The sequence below is a fragment of the Camelina sativa genome, chromosome 1 (genome assembly GCF_000633955.1).
Source record: "Camelina sativa cultivar DH55 chromosome 1, Cs, whole genome shotgun sequence".
Taxonomy (NCBI): Eukaryota; Viridiplantae; Streptophyta; class Magnoliopsida; order Brassicales; family Brassicaceae; genus Camelina; species Camelina sativa.
In genome coordinates, this window is record NC_025685.1 from 19158100 (window position 1) to 19183394 (window position 25295).

Genomic DNA, 25295 nt, shown 5'->3' on the forward strand with positions numbered 1-25295 from the left:
CAGAAAAAAAAGAACCATGTTGAAACTCTTTTAAAATCAATATTTTTACGCCACGAAGAAGAGGAAAATCATGAGAAATGCAATGAGTACGAAGAAAATTTTCATCATCAGCCATCGGTTTGACGATATGCTGTTGAGATACCTGGCCAGTTGGCTCTGTGCTCCTTCCACATTCGCCAATGTATCTTCCATGTTTTGATCGATCCTGTACAAAACCATCAACATATTATATTATACTTCCTGTCCAAAAAATGTGTGAAATGAATCATAAAACAGTTTGGTGTTTCCCTCATGAGGAAGACGAACCTGATAGCAATCTCCCCTTGCTGAGAAACCATGGTTGCTAGTTGTGTGAAGATACTGCCTAGCTCGTGGATTGTTGATTCGACGTTGTGTAGAGCTTCAGCACGGCTCTGCATATATTTGTCCTGCAATGGGACCATCTGTTGCTGCTGCTGTTGTTGTTGACTCTGTTGCAACAATGGTGAAGATTCGGCCTCTCCCTGCTTCCTGTAAATGTAGAGATTATAAACGGTCTCGAGTTCTTGACAAGCCAAACTCTAAAATGAGCAACGACAGACATGGTACAACTAATATTCTAGTAAATATATAGCAACTTTCTTGACTCCCATTAGACAAAATTCTTAGCCAGATTTCAAGAGGTAATATTAGGTTAATAGTACTTTACCACGGGACTAACTGAGATGACGATGAAGAAGCCCCATTTTCCCATGGAAGAGGAGCAGATTTACTAGCAGCAGCCAAAGGGCGCTGGCGAACGAATGGGTTTGTTGATTCTTTTGAAGCGTTTGAAGAGAAGGGTTGCCTTCGATTTTCATGGATCTTCATGTTCTGCAACACCATACAAGTAAATAATAGCTCAGTCTAGCATCATTACACTAGCAATAAGGTGTAAGAAATCCAAGGAAACAAAGAGAGAACCTCGGTGCTCATGGTAAGAACATCCTTAAACTCTTTGGTAGTATCCATCAGACGATTCTTTAGATCGTCAACAACAGTTGCTGCGAAGTTAGCTTTGTCCCTATCTCTAGAGCTGTTCCCTTCATCATTCTGAGAGTTTCAAAACACTTGAAGGTCGACCATAGCAGTATTTAGAGCAGAGACCTCTTGATTAAAGACTACTGCAAGCTCTTGCATCTCCCGAGTCGGATCATCAAATACTGATGTCTTCTTTGCAACTGATTAGTAACAAAATAACAAAATTATTCTGAAGTATTCTTGAGAAATTCACACAACATTCCTACTAGCCATGGTGGTCTCAATCTAGCTTTTGCTACCATAGTCTAAGCAAAGTCATATCTGCTGCTACGATTCAGATCAGCTATATATATATTCGTTTCAAAGGACCATTTCTACCTAACACCTTAAGCTAAAGCCATACACGAAGATTAACTTATTCAGATTCACAAGATCTTACTCTAAAATCAAAATGAACAACTTACGTTTCGTAAGCTTCACCACTTTCTGAGACGTCTGATAAATACCCAGACTAATCTGACCAGCTCTCTTGTTGAACTCAGATCGGTTATTCAGATCCTCTCTTCTCACACCATACGGTGCATTATTCGCCGCCGGGGCAATCGATCCCCTCAGGCTCTTGTAGAAACTAGGTTTCCACAATGAATTTGTTTAAGGAAGGAAACAAATTCAATAGAGTTATCTCTCTAGAAAATAGATCTAAGCCCTCGGATTGAAAGTAAAGAAGTAGAACTCAAAGGAATTAGGGTTTATTACTCTGAACAAGAGGAGAACTCGATTATTGTATTTTATTCTGGATGCCTTACAATGGAGAAGTCTCTCCTTCTTTATACATGTTCTAAGATTACAATATATTAACTTTCCTTATCCGACGAAGTGAGTTATGGAAAACTGCCTCATTGCTTCAGTCGGCCGCCGTGCCGAAGTGGAAGTCGGCTCCTTCTTCTTCAAGGCTACACTTTGGCCGACCTGACTTCTTGTTGACCTAATCGAGCCGTTAACCGGGAAACCGGTTAAGTAATCAATTAGTATTTCTGGTTTAGCTCGGTATGTCGGGGGTGCTGAATCCCGCACCAACAATTAGTCCCCCCCCAGTTCTGAATATTCGAGATTCAATTCGAATGTTTCGAACTATGGGAAGAGAATATCCGATCTAATCCATGAAAACTTAATTGATTTTACCCGGATTCTCGCGTCATTTCGCCGCGAATTGTTCGAACGACACGTGTCATTTGCATCACATCAGCTAGCCCGGAATTCGAAGAGTCGCATAGGTCATAATTGCTCTGCGTAGGGTTGCCACCCGCTCGACTCTATAAATACGCCTCCCCTTTCGTCATTTCTCATTTTCTGTCAACAACGAAAGGTAATCTGCTCCGATCTCTCTCCTATTTATTTTGTTAGTTCCGATTTTCTTCCGCACTCTCCGAACTCAGAATATGGCAAGCACATCAGAACCCATCTCTTCGCCAGAAGTCGAGGGCGAACAGCTAATTCGTCGATCTTCCAGGCGGAAAACTCTCGACCCAGAGCGTACCACGCAGATCGGTGAGTCGAGTAGATCGGCTTCCGAAGTCCCACCACACCTTGTTTGCTGTTCAGCAGGAACTTCATCTTCACAAGTATTGCCGTTACCATCAGTTCGTCCTGAAGAGGAAAGCACCGAACTGACTCAAGGCGTACTGTCACAAGAGGAAGATCGGTTTGTTCCCTTAGGACTCTTGATCGAGGATATCGATCCCTTGTTTGACCATAAAGGACAGATTGGTGGCGAAAAGAGTTTGAGTTCGTCCAAAACCATGAACGACATGCTGAACTCATGTGGTTTATTCAACAGCAAAGTCACAATTCTGATTCCTCGAGAGGATCAACGCCCTTGGAACCCTCCGGAAGGGTATATATGTCTATAGGAATGTTATTTTACCGAATGTCGCCTCTTATTCCCAATCCCTGCGTTGATATCGCTCTACGCCCAAAGACGCAGGATAGCGATCTGCCAGTTCGTCCCCGGAGCTATTTGTAACTTTATGGCTGCCCTCACTGTAGCAGCCGAAGTCGGGGTCAATATTGGAGTTCAATGTTTTGAACAACTATCCAATTTTAAGTTATCAAAGAGTCTACACCGCTGGGAAGTGAATATGAGGCCGGCGCACAATTTCCTTATCGGTAAAAGAGTGAGCAATTTCAAGAAGTGGATGAACGACTACTTCTACGTCCGCGTCGATCAGTACTCACTCGCTAACCCATTGGGTTTCCATCGGAGAGTGTGGAATGAAAATCCCGGTAGACTTTATATTTTTAGCACGTTTTAATTGACTTCGGCACCTCTAACCAGTTTTAACTTTTTTGTGGCATGTTTCCAGATCGTCCATTCTGCGCGACGCGGCTAGCTCCAAACTACCATCCCGTTAGAGACGCTCTATTAACCGGAAACAATCGTCAGTGGGAGTTCATCACCCGTATCCATGTTGAAACAGCGATGGGCAAACCCAGGACGACGTTCCCAAGTTTTGCTAGGTCACTAGGACGAACTGCGGAACCTACCGGAGTACGTGTCCTTGAATCGGACAGTCTCCAGATCGTTCGCCGTGACACTCAGGCTGCCATTGAAGCTGACATCGACCCATCTCAGGGTCGAACCGAAGTCGATCCCATCCCAGACCAGACCAACGTTGACCCTACTCAGGCTTCTGGAGAAAACGTCAACACAGTCGATGTCGCGGAAGAAGATATTCTCCCTTTGGCCTTAGAGAATGCAAATCTTTCGATCGTAGAACAGGATGTCCCGCAACTTGAAGCTGGATCCAAAAGAAGGAAGAAGAAAAAGAAGCAAACCAGAGATAACCCAGTCGCCGAGCCACAGCCGGTAGTGAACCGCAAACGCTCGGCGGAAGAAGACGGATTGGAATCTGCCGATCGATTTCGCCTGGAAAGGAGAAATGATAAGACAGATCGCTTCTCTTATCATTACTTCGGCGACTACCCTCTGGTGACCAATCGCAAAGCCTCAAGCGAGCTCTTCCGAACCTTGAAGACCTCCAGTTGAATCCTTCCGTCGGCGGATGAACTTGAATTTAAACAGGTGTTCCTTGATGTCGCCGAGTGCCACCTAATGCTATGCCGCCAAGATGAAATTTGCTTGAAATTCTAAACATCAAACTCCCATTTCACTCTTTTCACATTTTGTTTAATTTGCTTGAAATTTCAGCGGGTGAACTGACATATGTTCTTCGGGTTTGCAGACTGCCGCCAAGATGAACACGCTGACTCAATTATACGATAGGCGTGCCAAATCCAGTAAGAAGTCTGGATTGGAGCTCGAAAAGGTGAAAGAATGCGCAGAGCAAATCCGGATTGCCAGCGACGCCAAGGATGCGAGGATCAAAGAGCTCGAGGCGCTTGTTGCCGAGAAAGATGGTATCATTGCCAGCTCCGAGCTGAGGATTAGTGAACTGAACTCCCGAGCGCTTACTCTCGAGGAAGAGAAGAACGAACTGCAGGAATCATGCGACGGGTTAAAGGTTCAGCTCAACTTCGAAGTCAAGAGACTTCGGCGGGATCGTTGGGAGAAGGTGGAGCGAACAACAATGAAAGCGCAGACTCGACTGGATAAGGTCAAGGCCTATCTACTCGAATAGGAGAAAGTTCGTCCCCTGGAGGATCTGCTAAACCAAGCTTCCGGGATACATGAAACTGTACAATATCTGGTCGAAAATGGGGCCATCATTCCGGCGGAACGAATCAAGGAGATTGACGAGAAAAAGGCCGAAGCCGAGGAGACTGTCAAGGCGATCGATGTCCTTGATCTGAATGAAAAAGATCTCAACATGTCCCCGGATCAACTCGGCTATGGATTTCGCCCCCCCCCCGGAACGACGGCTCCAGACTCCGTCCAACATCCGTTCGGTTCTAATGCCGATAGCTTTCAGGCCGATTTGAGCGGTGCCTATGATACTTAGCTGTATTTTTGTTTCCTTCTCTTCTTTTTTCTTGTTGTTAATCCTACGGGTCTAAGTACCCTTGTAAAACATTGCCGACTTGTTCGGCCCATTTTCTCTTTAGGAACTTAATTACCGAAATTTTTCTTTTTATCATAAAAGGAAAAACTGATAAATTTGCATTCTTACCATTTTGCACGGAAAGTTGCCAATTTTGAAAAGGGGATTTTCCTCCCAATACTCGTATAAATCTATCCGGCGCTGCCTACGGATTAAACATCCCAAGAAGAACTCTCAATCAAGACAATGTCAAGCTCGGTTAGCAGCGTGGAATCCCCACTAGTTGGCAACGATGTGCCGACGTTCTCGAATGCCGAAGCTATCGAAAGGGGGATGGCGTACTACCCGAACATCCGAGCTCCCTGGATGTTGATGTTCCGCGTCAAACCGGAAGAAAGGCGCGAACTGGAAGAATTTCTTCATGAGGTGGAAGATCGCCATACGGAATATCGCGATCGTCTTGCCGCATCGGAACAAGTACAGCGAGATCTGCTACTCAAACTCGAGATGCTGGAATCTCACCCAAAGGATTGGATTAAGAATGGGTTCGACAAGATAGCTGCTTTGCCGCCATGTCTTGTTGCGTACTGCAACGAATGCCGAAGGGAATCAGATCGGAGACCGACGCATACGGACCCTGTCTTGATCGGTGACTTCATTCCCGGCAACGTTAAGCCGTTCTACATTAACCGGCGTGCAACCGGTGCCGAGCTTGCCGAGGCCGACGCCTTTTTCCGTCAGGTAGCCACTACCCTCTTTTCCTTTTTGCTTTCCTTATGAACGATCGAAATTTGTCTTCTTCGTACTAACCCGTTGTTGATTTTGCGTTTGCAGATTGAGGGTACGCACCAAGAACTGACTCAAGATCTTCAGTACTTTCATATAAAGAAAGGCAGGATCGATCGACGGCTGAGGACTCTGGAGTCCGAGATCGCCCTACTCAAGGCGAAAAGGAAAAGAACTACTGACCTGCTTGATGAATCCGAACAGAAGGCCAGAGCATTGGAGACTCGTCCCGAGGAATGGGAAAAGACTGGGTTGCAACTACTATGGCCAATGCCGAAGCGACTCAAGACGAGCATTCGCGAGATTGCTGCGAATGGTGCACCAGTTTGGAATTAGGATGTTTCGTTTGATAATTTAATAAAATGCAACTGCAATATAGCAGGCGAACTTGAACCTTGCTTGTCGTAAAATCTCAATAAAACTTTTTCAGTAATAATAAGAGATTTATTTTGCTACTTTATTCTCAAAAATGTGCCAGAAGCGAGACGTCTCCCGGCTTACGTCAGGCAATTTTTATTAAGTGACGGTAGACAAAATCGATTAGAGCCTCAAAAGCAGTCTATGAATTTTAAACGAAGTGTGTTTGGTCGGAGATTGAGATACTGGGCTCGGCTTATCTCCTTTTACTTTAGTTCGGTGGCCGGAGTGCGAAAATATTCTCTGGGTTTGGCTTACCATACCGTCCGAACTAAAGGTTGAGTACGAAATAAATACTCTGGGTTCGGCTTACCCCAACAATTAAGAGATTGGGCGCGGAATAAACGCTCTGGGTCCGGCTTATCCCGAAAAATAGTAGGTAGTTATACCAGCTGATCACCTGGCCAGGGTGTCAACAAGGGGTGAGTTCGGTACGAACTAATAGATACTTAGTCTCTGGCCGGAGTGTGAAATTATTCTCTGGTTCGGCTTACCATACCGTCCGAACTAAAGGTTGAGTGCGAAATAAATACTCTGGGTTCGGCTTACCCCAACAATTAAGAGATTGGGCGCGGAATAAACGCTCTGGGTCCGGCTTATCCCAATGATTGAAAGTTCGGGTGCGAAATAACGACTCTGGGTCCGGCTTATCCCGAAAAATAGTAGGTAGTTATACCAGCTGATCACCTGGCCAGGGTGTCAACAAGGGGTGAGTTCGGTACGAACTAATAGATACTTAGTCCCAGTCGGGCTAAGGTATACGTATGAGTATATAGTTTTTTTTTTTTTGTTTTTGAAGGAATTTCCTTTTTCCGTTCTGGAAATAATGAACGTGCTTTATTAAATGCGCTGCGCGGTCTTTGAGAATTATTCTCGGGACCTCGCGAAAATCACGCTGCACTCTAATTGGTGGATTCAGCGGCGGTTACTTCCCGTAATCCTGTATAAATAGGATTGAGAGTTTGGGAGATCATTCTAACTTCCACAACTTTCCAAAATATTGAGAGAAAGAGATGGTGACTACTCGATCTGCGTGGCTAAGACGGGCTCTGGAAAGGTTAGCCGCTTCGTCGAGCGGTTCCAACCAAACCGAACCGTCGGATGACTCCTCTGCCCAAGAGGGCGTAGAGACTTTCCGAGTACGCACACCTGTCCCACCTGTTGATATGGCGGGTGTAGAAGGGAGCCTCGTGTGTCAAGAACTCCGAAGGTATCGGGCTCGCCGCTATAGGCTGGGGGCTCACCTTATGGCGAGACGTTGTAGACTGGCCGAAGTCTGTCGGCTTTACCGTTTGGACGGGACTATTCGGGTCCTGAGCGAAATAATCGCCGAAGGCTTCTTCTTGGAGAAGTGGCGTATGACCGGGCTGCTTGCCGCGCGTGCGGCGTGCCAAGAACTGGTGGCGAGTATGGAGGTGCCGGTCCTTTTTGAGGATGACTGTCAGCCCCTCGAAGATAGGTTTGCCAAGGTGCCGGTCCTTTTTCCAATACAATAATCGATCCCCACAGACGGCGCCAATTGTAGAAACTAGGTTTCCACAATGAATTTGTTTAAGGAGGGAAACAAATTCAATAGAGTTATCTATCTAGAAAATAGATCTAAGCCCTCGGATTGAAAGTAAAGAAGTAGAACTCAAAGGAATTAGTGTTTATTGCTCTGAACAAGAGGAGAACTCGATTATTGTATTTTATTCTGGATGCCTTACAATGGAGAAGTCTCTCCTTCTTTATACATGTTCTAAGATTACAATATGTTAACTTTCCTTATCGGACGAAGTGAGTTATGGAAAACTGCCTCATTGCTTCAGTCGGCCGCCATGCCGAAGTGGAAGTCGGCTGCTTCTTCTTCAAGGCTACACTTTGGCCGAACTGACTTCTTGTTGACCTAATCGAGCTCTTAACCGGTTTCCCGGTTAACTAATCAATTAGTATTTCTGGTTTAGCTCGGTATGTCGGGGGTGCTGAATCCCGCACCAACAGCTCTCCACGATTTTTGAAAAACTCGGCCGTCCGATCTCGGTACGACGATTGCTCATGCCTCACTGACATTGTTCTTCGTCCTCAGAGAAGCTTCGGATCTGGTCTCTCTCAGAAGCAAAATCGACCAGAAACGAATTTGATGGATTCAAATCGGATGATTTTGATACAGTAAAAAACTGAACCAAAACTCAAAAGGAGAAGAGCTTAAACCGATCAACGCGTTGGCGGCAATGATAATATTTCTCCTTTTTTTTGTTTGTTTGTCCATTGTGTTTCTGACATGTCAACATGTGGCCCAATACTATTATTTGTTTTAAATGCGTTACAAAATCAAATGTTTTGAAAATTTTAAAACTCGAACTGATCCGGTGGTTAGTTTGATCCGGTGGAACCTAAACCCGGCGATAAAATAACTAGATTGTGACCGTGGAGTAAGTTTTTTTTTTTTTTTGTTAATGTACTATTTTAATACTAATTTTGTTAATATACTCTTTTGTTAGTTTTAGTAAATAAACTGTGATATAATGCACAATAATTTTATTTACTATAATTTTAATTAAATCAGTTTGATTTGACATATTTTATATTGGTGTTGTTAAAACATTAAAATGAGGATTTAACCCATACCGAAATATCATATTATTGATAGTTTATTTTTTAGTATTATCAATTCAATTCTGTAATGTCATATAACCTGTCATGTAATATAACTCGTTTGTGTAATTTTCAAAATTTAATATGTTTAAATATTTATAATTTTAAACTTTTTATTAAGTTTAGATTTATTAGTTATTAATTATAAACTTCTTAAAATTTTACAATCTACTATATACAGTAAACTTACTATATATGTATGTTGAACACACACTTTTTATATTAATTGAGTAATATATGTTTTAAAAAAAATTCAAATCACAAAAATATGCAGGAAAACTATACCTTTTTTTAATTAATTTTATGTATTATATGATGATTCACTACATTTAAATTTTAAAATCAAAAAGAGAAGATAGGAGAATAGTTTTTTTTTAATTTGGAATAAATCTTCTAAATATCTTTATTAATTATAAAACATTATATTTATGGATATTTAAAATATTTTAATTGTGTTTGGTTATAAAGATATTAGAGAAAATTAATGAATATAAACATTAAATAGCATTCAATGTAAAAACTTTCCAAAATATATTTTTGAGCAAAAACTGCTGTAAAAATACTAGTATATACATATATACTTGGTAACAACCCTCACATAGTGGGGGATAAATCTATGAAGATAAAATTAATGTTATGAGTAAAGTTATTATCGAGGATATAGAATTTGTTTGTGTAAAAATCAAATATATAACCAGTGAGATTATATTTAGATCAAACAACTATGTATCAACTAAATATATAATCCGCTCTTTCTTCAATCTATGCAAGATTTTTTATTTTGTTTAATTTTTTTGTATGTAAGAATATGTTTCACCCATGAAATATTATACCAATAGTATTAAATTAGTCAATTGCCTATAATAATGATTGTTATGATAGTTTATTTTGGAAATTTTAAATATGTGAATAGTAATCAGTTTTTTTTATTAGGTGAATAAATTCGGGTTTTGAAATTGTTTTAGATCTAATAATATTATAATAATTAAATATGTTGTAAAATAATTAAAATATATTTTAAAACTAATATGTTTGTTTTTTTGAAATTAATTGAAAATGAATATTCTTTTATCATTCAATAGCAATTATGTGTGAATATGCATAAAATGAGAGCAATAAATTCATTGATGTCTCGAGCTCTCTAACGACGACACATCAGCATTTTTTTGAAAATGCTTTTATATTAATATATAGGGGATGTTCTGAAATAAACTAGGATTTAACATGTGGTAGACCACGGGACAATTATTTAATTTTATTTATAATTATGTTTGATTTTAGCGGTATTTAATTTAGTAATAAAATTAAACAATTTTTAATTTTTAATATTTTTTATATTTAGTGATACAATTATTCTTAAAGTATTATAATTTTATCAGGATAAAACACTAAAATTATGAATTATAATTGTTTGTATAATGTATAATTAATCAGAATAATTAACTGTTTTATTTTTTTTAAATAATACTATTATTTTTTTGTTTGATATATAATTATTTGATTTAACTGATTGTTTATTTTTCAGTGTATACAGTTTAATGATTGATTTTTCTATTTTTTTTATTTTGGAACACATATAGAAAAGAAATTTACTATTAATAAGGAATTTAAGTAGAATTAATTAGTTTCTATTTAAAAATTGATTTTGTCAATTTACCATATTTTACTTATTGCTTTAGTTCAATTTTGTAGGGACTAAATTTTAAATAAGCAAAATTAAAAGGGTAGAACCCAAAATGTACTTCAAAAATTTCATTTTCGTGATATATATTATGTTCTAGATATTATAATTGGTTAAGAAATATGGTTCACGTCCGTTTCTTTGGCCATTGGCAGTTCCACGTCTTAGTGCCTTTTTCCACAAGTCTCTCGGTCGTTTCTCAACGTCTTTCTTTCTCCATCTTTATGACTTCTTTTCGAGTCCTTTTATTGCGTTTTCCTTATCTGGTCCGTACACCTTGATGCGGGTCACTACAGCCACCATCTCGCTCCATAACCCCCATATCTTTAGTGAGTTTTATTGTTACATCTCATTATGACTACTTGGTTTCATCACCAATGACTTCTCCCACCACATTCATGCATCCACTCGCGTGTCCTTAGCCGTTTTCGTCACTAGATAGAAACTCCTTTCACTTGGTCTGGTTACTCTATTTGCTCCTTTCAAATTGTTTCAATGGAACCTCACTGGTTCTTGCCACTTTGCATAGAGTTTGCTTTGCTTTCTTCTCCTCCATTATTTTTTTTTGCACCCTCTTTCTTTACTTAATAAATTCTTGCATCTGCCTAAATGCGCCACTTCGATTCTTAACCACTCCCTTTGTTTGATTTGGATTCTCCCCTTTGTTCTTATTCTTGAACTTTGTCGTAGCATTCTCTCTTTCCCAGTCTGATTGTCCCTCTCGGATCAATCGTTTCAACCTTTCCCAAATTTTGCCTAAGCAAATTTTTTTTTTATCACCATTCGCCCTTGTCTTGCCCAACCGATTCGAGTGTCCTCCTCGATCACTCTCGTGCTTTCTCTGGTTTGTCAGATCGCGCTCTTGCGGTGTTTAGGTGAATCCTCAATCAATCATGCCAACTCAAACACAAGCTCAAACATATGGTTAGTTATGCAACCTATATGCAATCTAAGCCATCATTCAAGCATTCACACATAGACAAACAATCGCACAAAGGGTTAGCAAGCAATCACACACAACAAAACCACAACAAGGCTAAAGACTTAGCACCAATTCCCTTAATATCTTATACCAAAAAGAATAAGGGTTCTGCTTGCTATCCGATTTCAATATCTAGTCCCCAAGACCTAGATAAAATATTACATACCAGAATAAGTTCTAACCTTTCCCCCAAAAAGTCTACATATAACCCTACACAGATGGCTAACAGTTGTCTAGGGTTCTCTCAGGAACTTACACATCCTAGTTACACTCACGACGTTCAGGCGGCTGGTCGGTACTTGGTTCAGCGGGTGCGATCCCAGAGGTTAAGGTCGCAGGCACTAGAGCTCCACCGTCGCTTGGTTCACTCTCTTTTGGTCTCATAGTTTGGTTCGAACAATTGTGTCCTTGATGCCCAAACGCACAACACTCCCAACATAAAACAACATCCCCCGGTCCTGGAGTGCACAACATTGCCTTCCAGAAATTGCGGACTTGATGCCCGTTCTCTTCACACGCCACACAATAGGCCGTGTTTCTCAACTGGACTCGGGAAGGATAGGTCACTCGCTTCCTAGGCTGAGCTCGGGTTCTCGACATTCCCCTCAACGGCCTCATCTCCTCATGTCTCATTGGCTCTATGACTTCATTCAAGTACTTTGTCCGTTTCTCACTCCCTTGCCCGTGTTCCAATCAGACAATCTCTTTACTCAACCTTCCCTTCTCGGCTAACTTCTCAACAAGCTCCATCATTGAGTCCCTTAGTTCATGGTTCACTCCCTCTACTTGATCACCTCTTGATTCTCGGTCAGGTACCATCTCCTGGTCTCCTCTAAGTTTGCTATCGGCGATGTCTGAATGGCTATCACTTGGTTCACATTCGGCGGTCATCTCTTGGTCCACTTCAGGTTCACCCCCGACTACTTGTTCTTGGTCCTTGGTCCTTGTTCTCATTTTCCTCTACTTTTTCTTGGTCCTCCCTTGGTTCAGTCTCAGCCATTGGTATAGGATCATTTTCCGCTTCAGCTTCGGCCATACCCTCATGCTCATCTTCTGGTTCTGTCTCGGCCACTCTCAAACGTATCATCAATTCCTTGTTATTTATCTCGACTTCGAGTAGCATCGGATCCCATCGGCCCATCCTCCTTGCCTCGTTTCTTTGGTTCTCAATCTCTTGTGCTTCCACACTCTGATCCTGCCCATCTCGAACTCGGCTTGCCCTTGGTACTGGGTCAGCCACTGACTCCTCATGATCCGGTATTGGTACTGGTACCGCCACTGACACCTTTGTTAGTATTTCTAGGATCAAATATGTTACAATCCAATGTATTTGACTAATTATAAGAGTTATAGTTGGATTAGAAGTGTTTAGACAACATTTATACCCATTTCGTCCAAAACAAACTAAAACAGAAAAATTAGGCTAAAACCGACAAAACTTGGCTTAGAAGTAGGAACAACTTTTTTAGTATTTCTAGGATCAAAATATGTTACAATCCAATGTATTTGACTGAGTGTTTAGACAACACTTATACCTGTTTTGTTCAAAACGTGCTAAAACCGAGAAAACAGGCTAAAACCGACAAAACTTAGCTTATAAGCAGTAAACAGCTTTGTTAATGTTTCTAGGGTCAATACATCTTACAATCAAATGTAATTGACTAATTATAAATGTTATAGTTGAATTAGGCTATCATTGAAAAATGCATTATGCATGAGTATTAATTTTCCATTTACATGTGTTTATGAAATCCATATATATATATAAATTTAAAATTGATTTTTTTAGATATAAGCAAGACACCATAAATGTAAACAATATTTTAAGCATAAATATAAAGAAATGATGACACCCTTTGACCAAATATATAGTCAAAATAACCAAATAATACTAAAAAATATATATTTGTAATGGAAACTCATTACATATTCTTCTATATAGAAGATTTTCGATATAATGTATATTTATGTGTATACACATCTAAATTATATATATATATATATACACACACAAAACCAAAAACACAATTCTCAATTCATCTACCCATATATCAAAAGCTAAAAGGTAAATGAAACCAAAATATGTTAAATTTCGTAAAAAAAAATCTTACCCTTTTTATGAAGAGGAAAACAAGTTTTTATCGTTCCAGGAAAACATTTTTGAGCAATCCATAAGTTTTTTTTTGTGGTAAAATGGTATATCCCGAACTTCTTTTTACATTGTTTACAATTTTTATTATGCAGATATTATTCTCCCTCGAGACTTGTTGGTATCCTCTAGAAACAAAACTAATGGCAGTCATAAATTTGTCATCTCTTCTATTACACTCGTTGTTCATGATCTCTGCTCTCATCCTTAAGCCCATGATTTCTGGTAAACACATTTATTTGTCAATGTTTATATTTTTTGTTTTTTGTTTTTTCAAAATTCGACATTTTTCACTTGGTAAATCTTCAAATTCATTACTTACAAAAGGTGTTTAAATTCCCGATTTAAATATTATTTATATTATTAAATTAATGAAAATATTACTAATGTATATGTTTATACATCAAATAGGCCAAACATGTCCTCTGATGGATAAAACATGTATGCTAGAGGAAAGGTGGATAGGCGCATCGAAATGCAATGCATCATGTAAATCTTTGGGTGGAAAATGGAAAGAAGGATATTGTAGGCAATTTGTTGGTATTGATTATTGTTGCTGCAAACACCATTTGAAATCTCTACATTCTCCCATGTCTAGTCCTCCTAATACTAATTAACTTATAACTTAATGTGCACTCTCAAAACTATATGAATAAAATATATCTAAATTAGACATATTTCATCATTTTATGCAAGCCTTTATGTAAATAAATTTATTCGTCCACTATCTAATGTACGACTCTTCATGAAGCACATCATCAAATTCGTTAATTAACTTCCATTTAGGCAGTGTTTGAAATGGCTCATAAGTAGTGAACAGTACCTTTAATGTGTAAGAAGCACAATTATTTTTCCATTTACTAAAAACAAAATAATGTATGTTGTTAATCTTTAAGAGAAAAAAATAGATATTGATTTCACTGATATTTTGCATGTGAGAATCTCCTCATATATGAGGGATTACATAGACAATTTATCTTTATTTTCTCAGTATTAAATTAATTATTTTATTTAATAAAATTATAAATCATATCAGTTATAATTTTTTTAATATTATTATTGTAGTCATTCAAAATATGAAATTTTATCCTTATTAACAAACTTATAGAGAATTCAGTAAATAATCTAATATATTAAAGAAAAAGTCAAGAGTACTCGCATTCACACCTCACATTCAGAGATTATCCCTCTACCCTTAAACTTAAATTTTCTATTTTTCAAGACATAAGTAGGACACCATAAATGTACACAATATTTCAAGCAGAAATGTCAAGAAATGATGATACTTTTTGACCAAATATATAGTCAAAATGAATTAATGAGAATTAAGATAAGCGTTCTTAGATATTCAAATTATCTTTAATGATATTAAAATAAATATTTTTTACCAGTAATTACCCAAATCTGATTCTTATTAACAAATTTATAGATAATTTAAAAATAATATAAAATAGGTTATACGGGGAAGTTGGCCACGACTTCGAGGGATTTTCATTCAATCCTCGATACTAAAGCATCTTATAAATTTATTATGATCACTTAACAATAATTTATTATTTTTAATATAATTTATAAATAAAATTTAAAAATTTTAGATATTAAATATAAAAGTATTACACTTAAAATATAACAATTAGTTATAGAATTTCTAATAAGTATCTGTGATGTTTTTGGTAAGAATTCATCTTGATTCTCTCTCATTTTTTTCTACCAATCTAAATTCACATTTCATTGTGAAACTCTTTTCTAGGGAGAGCCTAACAAGAGCCTTAGGTTACCTCCAACGGGGGTTCTAAGTGAGGTTCTAGTAGAGAAGAAAAATAAAAAATCAGATAAAACAAAAAAAATATAAGAGAGCCTCTTATTTCGCATACTCGTTTATAGAATAAGAGCTCATACGTGTCACATATTCGTTGGCCGAACAAAAAAAATAGAAGAAGGAAAAAAATTTATGCGACGATCAAAATTTTCTTTCTTTCCTCTCTCTCTTTCTCTTTCTCTCTCAATAGAAGTCCAGAATTGACAAAGGAAAGGAATCAAACACTACGGAATCAGAGGAGATTGGGGTCGGAGGAGATCCGAAGCGGAGGAGATTGAATCTAGGGAGGCCAATCGGAGGATATTGAATCGACTCCGAAATTGATTGGTTTGATATTTGAGTTTGAGTTAATTCATTCAGATGAGGTCGAAGCAATTTGAACCAGAGGGTACGTTTCTCCGTTTAGTAGTATGAATTCGCGATTAGTTAAACGGATTAGGGTTGTTTGGATTTTGTTCTCAAATTAGGGTTTAGGGTTGGTTGCTTGAAATTTTAGGGTTCTTGCTTGTTCATGCGTAGAGTTTGAAATCGGTAACAAGTAGGGTTTAGTGAGAAACTGATCTTGCGGTTTTTTGATATATGTGATTGCTGATTTGTGTTGTTTTAATCCTAGGATCAAGTCGTTTCTTATGTCAAATATTTTAGTCAATTCACATCAGAGCAATTCCCAGATGATATTGCTAATGTACTCTATTTGTGTGATGATGATGGTTTAATTAGTTTAAGATTATTTTATCAGTAGTGACGTTTTGATTGATTTGTAAATGTATATATGTATCAGTTGGTCCGGCATCAGAGTCCATCAGATGAGAAGCCTTGAAGCCATTCATGCCTTGAATGTTTGATCAGATTCATGCCTTGAAGCCATTCAAAGTTTCCGCTGATCTTTTGGTAGAGAAAGATAAATAACCTTCATTATATGATAGTTGCTACACTGAAAACTGACAAGGTATGTTTCTCTTACTCTGAATCTTCGCATGTTTTCTTTTTCTTAGACAATGTTCCATCTGTTTTGACATGTCACTTTCTTCTAGGTGCGTTTTGTCACTTTCTTGAAGATACATAACACAAGGAGCCAAGTGAAGAGCCTCCAGCTGATGTTTGTTCTGTTGACTGTTGGACTCGAGGGAAGAGGCTGCTTGCAGAGCAAAATTCAAAGGCTAAGGTTTGATTTTTTCCCTCTGTTTTTACAGGTTTTTATTTGTTTATGTTTTTGTTTACAATTTTTTTTTTGTTCCGTTTACAATTTTTGTCGTTTAATTGACATGTCTCTCGATTGAAGTCTTCATATGATCTTAGTCTTCATATGATCATTTCTCTTTTTTGTTTTTCTTGGGTTATTAATTTATATTGTATTAGTGTAGGTAAGTGTCGAATCAGTCATTGATGAATGCTTGTTGTTTGTTGGTTGTGATAAATACGGTTAGTACTTGATTAGGGTCTAGGGAGGTCGATATCAGACTTATTGTGTGATGGTTTAGGGTTTGTTGGTTGTTATAAGTGATAAATGTGTGGTTGTTGTAGTTTAGGTAAAAACTTAAATTTGAAAAATTAAACCCACTAGTTTAAAAAGTAAACTAGTCATAAACATTTTAAATAAAAGGGGAACACTTGATAGTGAAACAAAAAACACAAAACATTAATCGGCTAGCACAAAATACAAAACATTAACCCTTCCTTCTCCTTCTAACACACACACACATAGAAGTAAGCTATGGATTCAGATGATGTGATGCTTGTCAGCGCTTGGCTAAACACGAGCAAGGATCCTATAACTTCAAAAGAGCAAAGACGTGGAGCATTTTGGGGAAGGATTGCGGATTACGTTGCCAAATGTCCGAATGTTCTAGCCTGTAGGTTGACCAAAGAGAGAGTCAAGTCACTGTAAGCAGCGGTGGGGTAAGATCAACGACATTGTGTGCAAGTTCGTTGGATGCTATGAAGCGACAAGGGAGAAATCTAGTGGGCAGAATGAAGATGAAATTATGAAGCTAGCACACCAGATCTTCTTCAATGATCACAACATTAAATTCACCTTGGATCATGCTTGGCGAGAGCTTAGATATGATCAGAAGTGGTGTGCGTCCACATCTCCTAAAGGGACTAGAGTGAAAAGGACACGAGTGTGTGAGGATGGTTCTGCACATCCTTCAAGCTCTCAAGCTCCCATTGATGTCGAGGATGAACCAATGATGCATTGTCCTACTGGTGTTAAGGCTGTAAAGGTGTTGAGAGGAAAGGCTAAGAAGAACATCAACACTAAAGCGCATGTAGAGGGAGATGCTAAAGCTTTGTTGGAGTTTCAGATGCAAGAGGTTGAGAGGATGTATGAGATGAAGAAAAAAGATTTTGCTTTGAAAGAGATGAAGTTCGCTATGAAAGAGAAGCATAACAAGCATGTGATGCTTGAAAATCTAATTGCAAACAAAGATTCACTTACTGAATCGGAAAAAGCTTTAAAGGAACAATTTTTTGATAACATGTTGTCATCAGTTTGAATCGGTTTGGTGTTTAAAGTTTTGTTGAAAAAACTCACTTCCTTGTAATCAGTTTCTTTGATGGTTGTCTTATGTACTAGTAATATGTAATCGGTTTGATGTGACTTTGATGGTTAGCATGTACTCGGTCTTATGTAATCGTGAAGTCTTGTATTAGGTTCCTTATTTGGTTTTACTAATGTACTCGGTTTTAGTTTGTTCTCTTATGTAATTGGCTTCAGTTCGCTATGTTATGTAATTGGCTTCTCTTGTGTTTTCGGTTTGGTGATATGTTCTGTTCTCTTGTGTTTTTGGTTTGTTGAATAAATTGTTTGGTGTTGTGTTTACGGTTTAGGATAAAGGACAATGATGGTGCTTGTTGATCTAGACCACACACAACAGTCTCCACACAAGAGTCTCCACACACAAGCGTCTGCCATGAGCTTCACCACACAAAAGTCTCCCGTGAGCAAATAGCTTTTGTTAAAGCTGTCGAATCCTTATTTGTCAATTAAATTTTTGTTATATTTTTGCAATAATGGAACAAGAGCATAGTTTTTACCACATCTATTTTCAGAAGTACACTTCTTTTGTTTTTTTTTGACACACACCACAAGTTTGTAACAAGTACAGGTTTTGTTTTTTATCTCACCATACCACAAACTTTGTTACGATTGAACACACATATTTTTCCTTGTACAAGTCTACAAAATGAAGAGATGGACTTATCAAACACTCACCAATTCACAAACTTATTAAACACTCTCTATATTATCAAACACTCACCAATTCACAAACTTATCAAACACTCTCTATCTTTTCTTTCACTTTTCTCCTAAAATGGCATCTTCTTCTCACAATAATTTTGATGACACCATTGATAAATGCTTAAATCAAGTTTGTGACCAAATTTCCAATCAATTTTGACCATCTCTTCTCACTCCATCTGTTCAACATCAACAAACACCCAAACCAAAGAAGAAGCAAACTTACATTGAAATAAATCGTGAAGTCGGCCATGCCCACTTGTGGAACGATTATTTCAGTGAAGATGGAACATACACTCCCAAAAAATGTTGATGCCAAATTAGAATGAACAAGCCCTTGTTCATGCGTATCGTTGAGCGACTAGGAAATGAAATTCCATTCTTTCAACAACGAAGATATAATACAGGAAGGTTGGGGCTTTCAGCACTACAAAAGTGTACAACAGCAATTCGTATGATGGCATATGGTTCGACAGCTGATGCGGTTGACGAATACCTCCGACTTGCTGAAACCATAGCGTTCTCATGCTTGGGGTATTTTGTTGAAGCAATCATGATTTTTTTTGGAGATGAGTACTTACAAAGACTCACACCAGAAGATCATCAATGACTTCTCGATATTGGAGAGATATGCGGGTTTCCAGGGATGATAGGAAGCATCGATTATATGCATTGGGAGTGGAAAAATTGTCCAACCGCATGGAAATGTCAATATACACATGGTTCTGGCAAGCCAACAATCGTTTTAGAGGTTGTAGCATCATAAGATCTCTGGATCTGGCATGCTTTTTTTGGACCTTCGGGTACATTAAACGATATAAATATACTTGAGCGCTCTCCCGTTTTTGATGATATTTTAAACGGTCGAGCTCCGAATGTTAAATACATTGTCAACGGACACCAATACAAGTTGGCTTACTATCTCACGGATGGTATTTATCCAAAATGGTCTACTTTTATCCAATCTATTCCACTTCCGCAAACTCCAAAAGACTCTTTATTTGCTACACATCAAGAAGTTGTACGTAAAGATGTCGAGCGTGCTTTTGAAGTTTCGCAGGCTCGATTTGCTATAGTCAAAAATCCTACTCTTCTTTGGGATAAGATAAAAATTGGAAATATAATGATAGTGTGTATCATACTGCACAATATGATAGTAGAAGACGAACGAGATGGGTACACTCAGTTTGATCCATCCGAATTCACACACATGGAGTCCAACCGAACTTCAGAAGTGGACTTTACCTTACCAACAACCAGGCCTTCATGTGTCTCCACTATGATGAACATTCGTTTGAGTGTTCGTGATCGATAAAAACATAAATGGTTGCAAGATGATTTGGTTGAGAATATTTGGGTAAAATTTGGAGAAAAGAATTAATCATTTTCCTTTTTTATGAATTGTACTTCTATTTTATTATGTTTTAATGTTTTCTATGCTTAAAATTTTTTGAAATGCAATAATTTTATAAACATATATCTCAAATGCAATAATTTCATATTCTAGTTTAAAATTTTTTATTTTCAAAAAAAAAAAAAAAATCAAATTAATAGACTCAAAATTAAAACCCACCATTGGAGGGGAAAATTTTAATTAAAATTCTCAAAGTTCTTATTCTACTAAAAATACATAATATATTAATTGAAAATTTGAAGAAGCTCAAAAATATAACCCCCAATTGGGGTTTCCCTTACAACTTACATGGGTAAAAAATATAGAGAGTCACCAAATGCTATTTGCATAACTAACTGTAGAACCTAGACAAAGAAACAACAAACGAAATAGCTATTACTACAAAGTAAAAGGATAAAGGATTATAACAACCCAAGAGATAGAGAGAGTGTCCTCTCGACAGAAGACTAACTGGTCCAGCAAAAGGGTAACCTTTGACAAGCCTCCAATTGCTTTTTAATGTAATAGCTCTTTTAACCTGAGAAGGATATCACCTAGGTATATTAAGACTTAAAAAGAAAGTCTGAGAAGGATATCACCTAGGTAGTATATATCTCGAGCCAAGAAAATAATATCCCAGTTAAGCTAGGTCTTCATGTTGGCGAATTAGATTATTCGTAACTTCATACCATACATTGATAGAAAAGGGTCACACAAACAATAAATGATCTCGTGTCTCATCCTTTTCACCACACAACACACAAAGCTGATCATGTCCCCACAACCATGGTTGTGGGAAATTCATGGAAAGTAGATGGCTTCCTGATTACTAGCATTCATCTTGGATCTTCCCTCTTCAAGGATTGGGAGTATTTACACTTAAGAGACAAGTTGGGAATAGCAAGAGCTATCAAATTCTGAGAAGATTGTGGAATGCTACGATTTATAGCAGCGACTATACAACAATCCCCCCAAATGGTTAGGCATATCAAAAAGACTATGAGATGCAGCATTTGAACGAGTGTATGTAATACTTTAGATGAACAAAGCACTAGTTCAAGACTAGAGTAATGGGTTAGCTATGTCGGTTGACAACATGGAAGGATCCCGAAGCGGTAGAATTTGAAAAGGTTTAGAAGGCACATGGTACTTCTTGAGACATAAGAGTTTCCTATTTACAAAGAAAAAGGAAACATGAAAAAAGAGGAAAATTTTCTAATCCATAAAAAAAAAAAAAAATTATCTAAATCTTGTTAGATATAGAATAGGAAATTTGACAACATGGAACTGGAAGGATCCAGAAGCATGATACTTCTTTGCAAAGGCTTAGAAGGCACATGGTGCTTCTAAAAGACTGAAGAGTTTCCTATTTACAAATAAAAAAAGGAAACCTGAAGAAAGAGGAGAATTTCCTAATCCACAAAAAAAAATGAAATTGTTTGAATCCTATTAGAGATAAAATAGGGGATTTTCTTGTTGTATAACATATATCTAGTTTTATAAATATGGTGCAAAATTTGTTGTATGCTTTAGCACAAACAAGAAATATATAACCTAGTCATTATGTTTTAGCTTTAGAAGAAGAAGAGCTAAGAATTTAAAGAGGGCTTTAGGTTTCTGGAGAGTTTCTAAGATTTGTTGTAATATCTTATAAAGAGAGTTTTGAGAAAATAGAAAAATATTTATAACAAACTTGTAAACAGATTTTCTATTAATAAAAAAAGAGTTTAAAAAAACCATTGTTCTATTACTTTGATTGATACAAATCGGTAGTTCTCGCATTTACAGACTATCCAAAAAAGGATCACCTCTCTTGATTACATCTCAAAACCGTGATTAAAGAACTTGATGCGACGATGGTTTGCGACAACACCTTCATCATTGGGATGAAGCATATCAGAGTTGTCCATTGGCATTTGTTTTAAACTCTTGTTATATTTTCTTTATAACTTATTTTCCTTTTCACTCTAACATAGGTATAAAGATAGAAACACATTGTACATATTTATCTAGTAAATTAAAAGGAGCAAAACAACCAAGACTAAGTTTTTTTTTTTGTCAAACCACTTGCATTTCATTAATCAAGAGAGTTAAGGTTCATACAAGCATTACTTAAAATACAACATAAGAGGGCATTCCCCAATGCCAAAACAAAAAGAAGATAAAGCAAAGATAGGATTAATCGGCAATAGGTTCTTGAGAGCTTTGAGCCAATTTCTTGAAGAAACTTGGTACATGTGAGATCAAGATTGTCGACAAGCTCTTCAATGATCAAATCAATAGAAGAGGAGATAGCCATAGTCATTAGACGAGTTGGCGTTAAAGAAGTGGTCAAAGCTAAGCTTCTCACGGGATTGAGAAGGTCTACACGAAGTAGAGGCTTGACACTAGGACGAGCATGGGTTAGAGTGCTCTGAGGTTTGAAATTATCGCTAGGGTTGCCGCAGGATGTAGGTTGACATTGTTCAGGCCTAAGTCAGAGACAAAGCACAGGGGTTCAAACAACAAAGCCAAACAGGAAACTACCACCATGATTCTCGGGGAATCAAAGCAAAGCCAAAGCAACAATGAAGAATTACTTCTCAAATGGATACCATAGAGTACGTAATCTTGATCACACCGTTGGCTATAATTTAGCTTCAGCACATGGAAGAAATGATCATATCTGGACTTACATGGATTTGAAGTTGGAAGAAATGATCATATCTGGACTTACATGGATTTGAAGTTGGAGCAACAATTGAGTGGGAGACGACCCCGTGGGTTAGAGATGGAACAAGACTAGGCTCGGTGATCCCGGGGTATGAAGGCAAGGGACTGGGGAGGTGACGGTAACCATCGTTCCATGGAACCAAGGTCATAATGTCGTCCTTCCTCAACCCCTCGGTGTGGCTAGAGACTAGACGCGACAATCCCAGATGTCGTAATCTTTGATATGCAGAGTTCATCGATGACTTGCTTCGATCCCATATTTGCAAACGAAGAAAATAGCTGACCCAAATATGGGTTATCGATAGAGGATGCACATGTTGTACGCACTTACGGACACAATAGCGTATAAATCGTGGAAGTGGGTTTAGCAAAAGTTTAGAAGCTTTGGACCTGGATTTAGAGGATGTAGGCTTTGCTATTGGTGAGCATAGTGGGCCGACAAAAACGAGGCCCATTAGAAGGAAACCTAATTTCCCAAGCGGAAGCCAAGGAACTTGCAGAGATTTTTGCGCCGCTAGGGGGATCTCTGGTGAATGACAGATCGGCGGGACCAGCCGGTGGTCGTGGCTTGATTCAGGGTTTGAGACTAGGTCCAGTGGGAAAAACCCTAGTGTCACAATTGCTTTCCAAAGTAAGAGCTGAGTGTGATGTCTGTCCGAATTTGACGGAGAGGTTTGAAGCATCTCCAGTGCGTGAATGGTGGGCAGAAGCAGACGGTGGCCATGAGTTGAATCAATTTTCGAAACCAGATCCACTGGGGAAAATTCTGGTTTCATAAGTAAACGCCAATGTGATGGAAAGTTGGAGCGACTACCTGAGATTTGTAGAGATTTTTTCCAGATAAAAAGCATCTCCGATGAGCGCAAGTCCAGTGAGAGAAGGCAAAAGTCGGATTTTGGTTTGGAGGCAGGGGACAAAGGAGTGTGAAAAAGGTTAACCAAAGAGAAGAAATGGGGAAAAAATTGCTAAAAAGAACACTCATAGAATTAGATTGAAAGCAAGTAGAAGTTGAGACCATGAGGTCCCGACGCCGACGTGCAGCAGCGCCGCCGGCGTCGGAAAGCTTGGTTAAAGGTGGTTTTTCGAAAATCGTGTCTGGAAGGTTTTTATATTGATCTATATGCAAAAATTGTTTTTTTCACCAACACTATGTTTTGCTCACATATATTTAGCATAAACAACCATTACATAGTTAAATACTTAAATTAAACAAATTATATTATTACATAAAACAACACGAGTCTCTGAACTTTACAAGGTACAACATATTCAGGCTGAGTCTGGTAAACCGAAATGTGAAGATGATATGGCAAAGAGCGGATCAACAACTTGTAGATTCACCATAGATATAGTCAAGAACCGCGAGTACTCCAAAAACAAAAACTTTATCCACACTTGGTTTTATCACCACCTTATATATATCTCTGCTCCCAACCCATTCTTTAACCTGAGCAATGGCATTTCCCGTGGAATCAATGATGCTACAATCCCTATCCGGGAAATATCCTCTTACATCAAAGTAGCAATTCCCCGGTTGGACTGAGATTCGGATTGAACCGATTATGGAGAAGCAAGAGTGTTTGGGATCCCTTAATGTGAAAATCGGTTTAGGACTTCCTTGGTAGTCGTAACTATAACCTCTCCACTTGTTATGAATGCTCAAAGCCTGCACCACTCCTCCCTACACCAATCAACACATATATTATTCTATAAACCAATCATATTAACTTTTTCTCCTCTAAAGGCATATAGATTTATTTTTAAAAGGGTTGTTTTATCTTGACGCATTACGTTCATCTTTCTAAGATCTTTAACGTAATGCGTCAAGATAAAGTAAATCATTTATTAATTTGTCGTTGTTTAGATAGCTACTTCACCACTATGTTAAAAGATCATTAAAAGATCATTTTTACATTTGTTTTCTAATATTTAGAGGAATATAAACTTCTGCTTTCATGGGAATATTTTGAAATTTAATATACAAATTTGGAAAATCGATGATAATTTACTTTTTTGGGGTGTGAATGTTAGAATAATGATGAGATAGTTTGGGATAAAAACAAAAAAGGTACCTTTTTGTGGATGAGAAGCAAATCGTTGCCATCACCATCTCTGAGAACTAACTCGCCTTTGCTGCCAAGAACTCCACAACCGTCGATCTTGGAAACGATCTTCTCTTTGCAATCTGTGACTACGAAGCCACCACCGTTAACCACGTGTGGCCGCCGTCTCACAACCATCACCTCCTCCATCGAGGAACAATGCAACTTGCTCACCACTGCTTTCATTTTCTTTCTACTAACAAGCTAAACTCTTGTGTTATTCTTATATATATATAAGAAAGAAAAATGTAGTGGACCATTTCTTCTTCTTTCTTTTTTAGTTTCTTGACTCTAAAGAAAGCAAGAAAGAAGAAGAAATGGTCCACTACATTTTTCAGTTATTTCAAATGTTCGGCGACTTACGTTTTGACTTTTAACA

The 25295-nt window shown here is 37.9% G+C and overlaps 2 protein-coding genes and 1 pseudogene across 2 annotated transcripts; 1 reads left to right on the top strand and 2 right to left on the bottom strand.

The window, feature by feature from the left end:
- Positions 43–8249, bottom strand: LOC104699130 (annotated as a pseudogene).
- On the top strand, positions 17180–17963 carry LOC104709715 (glutathione S-transferase T3-like). Its single transcript, XM_010426283.1, has 2 exons — positions 17180–17318; positions 17410–17963. The coding sequence occupies exons 1-2, from the start codon at positions 17180–17182 to the stop codon at positions 17961–17963; spliced, it is 693 nt and encodes a 230-aa protein (XP_010424585.1).
- Positions 24004–25136, bottom strand: LOC104699148 (protein LURP-one-related 6-like). The gene is made up of 2 exons (XM_010414490.2): positions 24887–25136; positions 24004–24495 (listed from the first exon to the last, which is right to left on the bottom strand). The coding sequence occupies exons 1-2, from the start codon at positions 25100–25102 to the stop codon at positions 24136–24138; spliced, it is 576 nt and encodes a 191-aa protein (XP_010412792.1). The 5' UTR covers positions 25103–25136; the 3' UTR covers positions 24004–24135.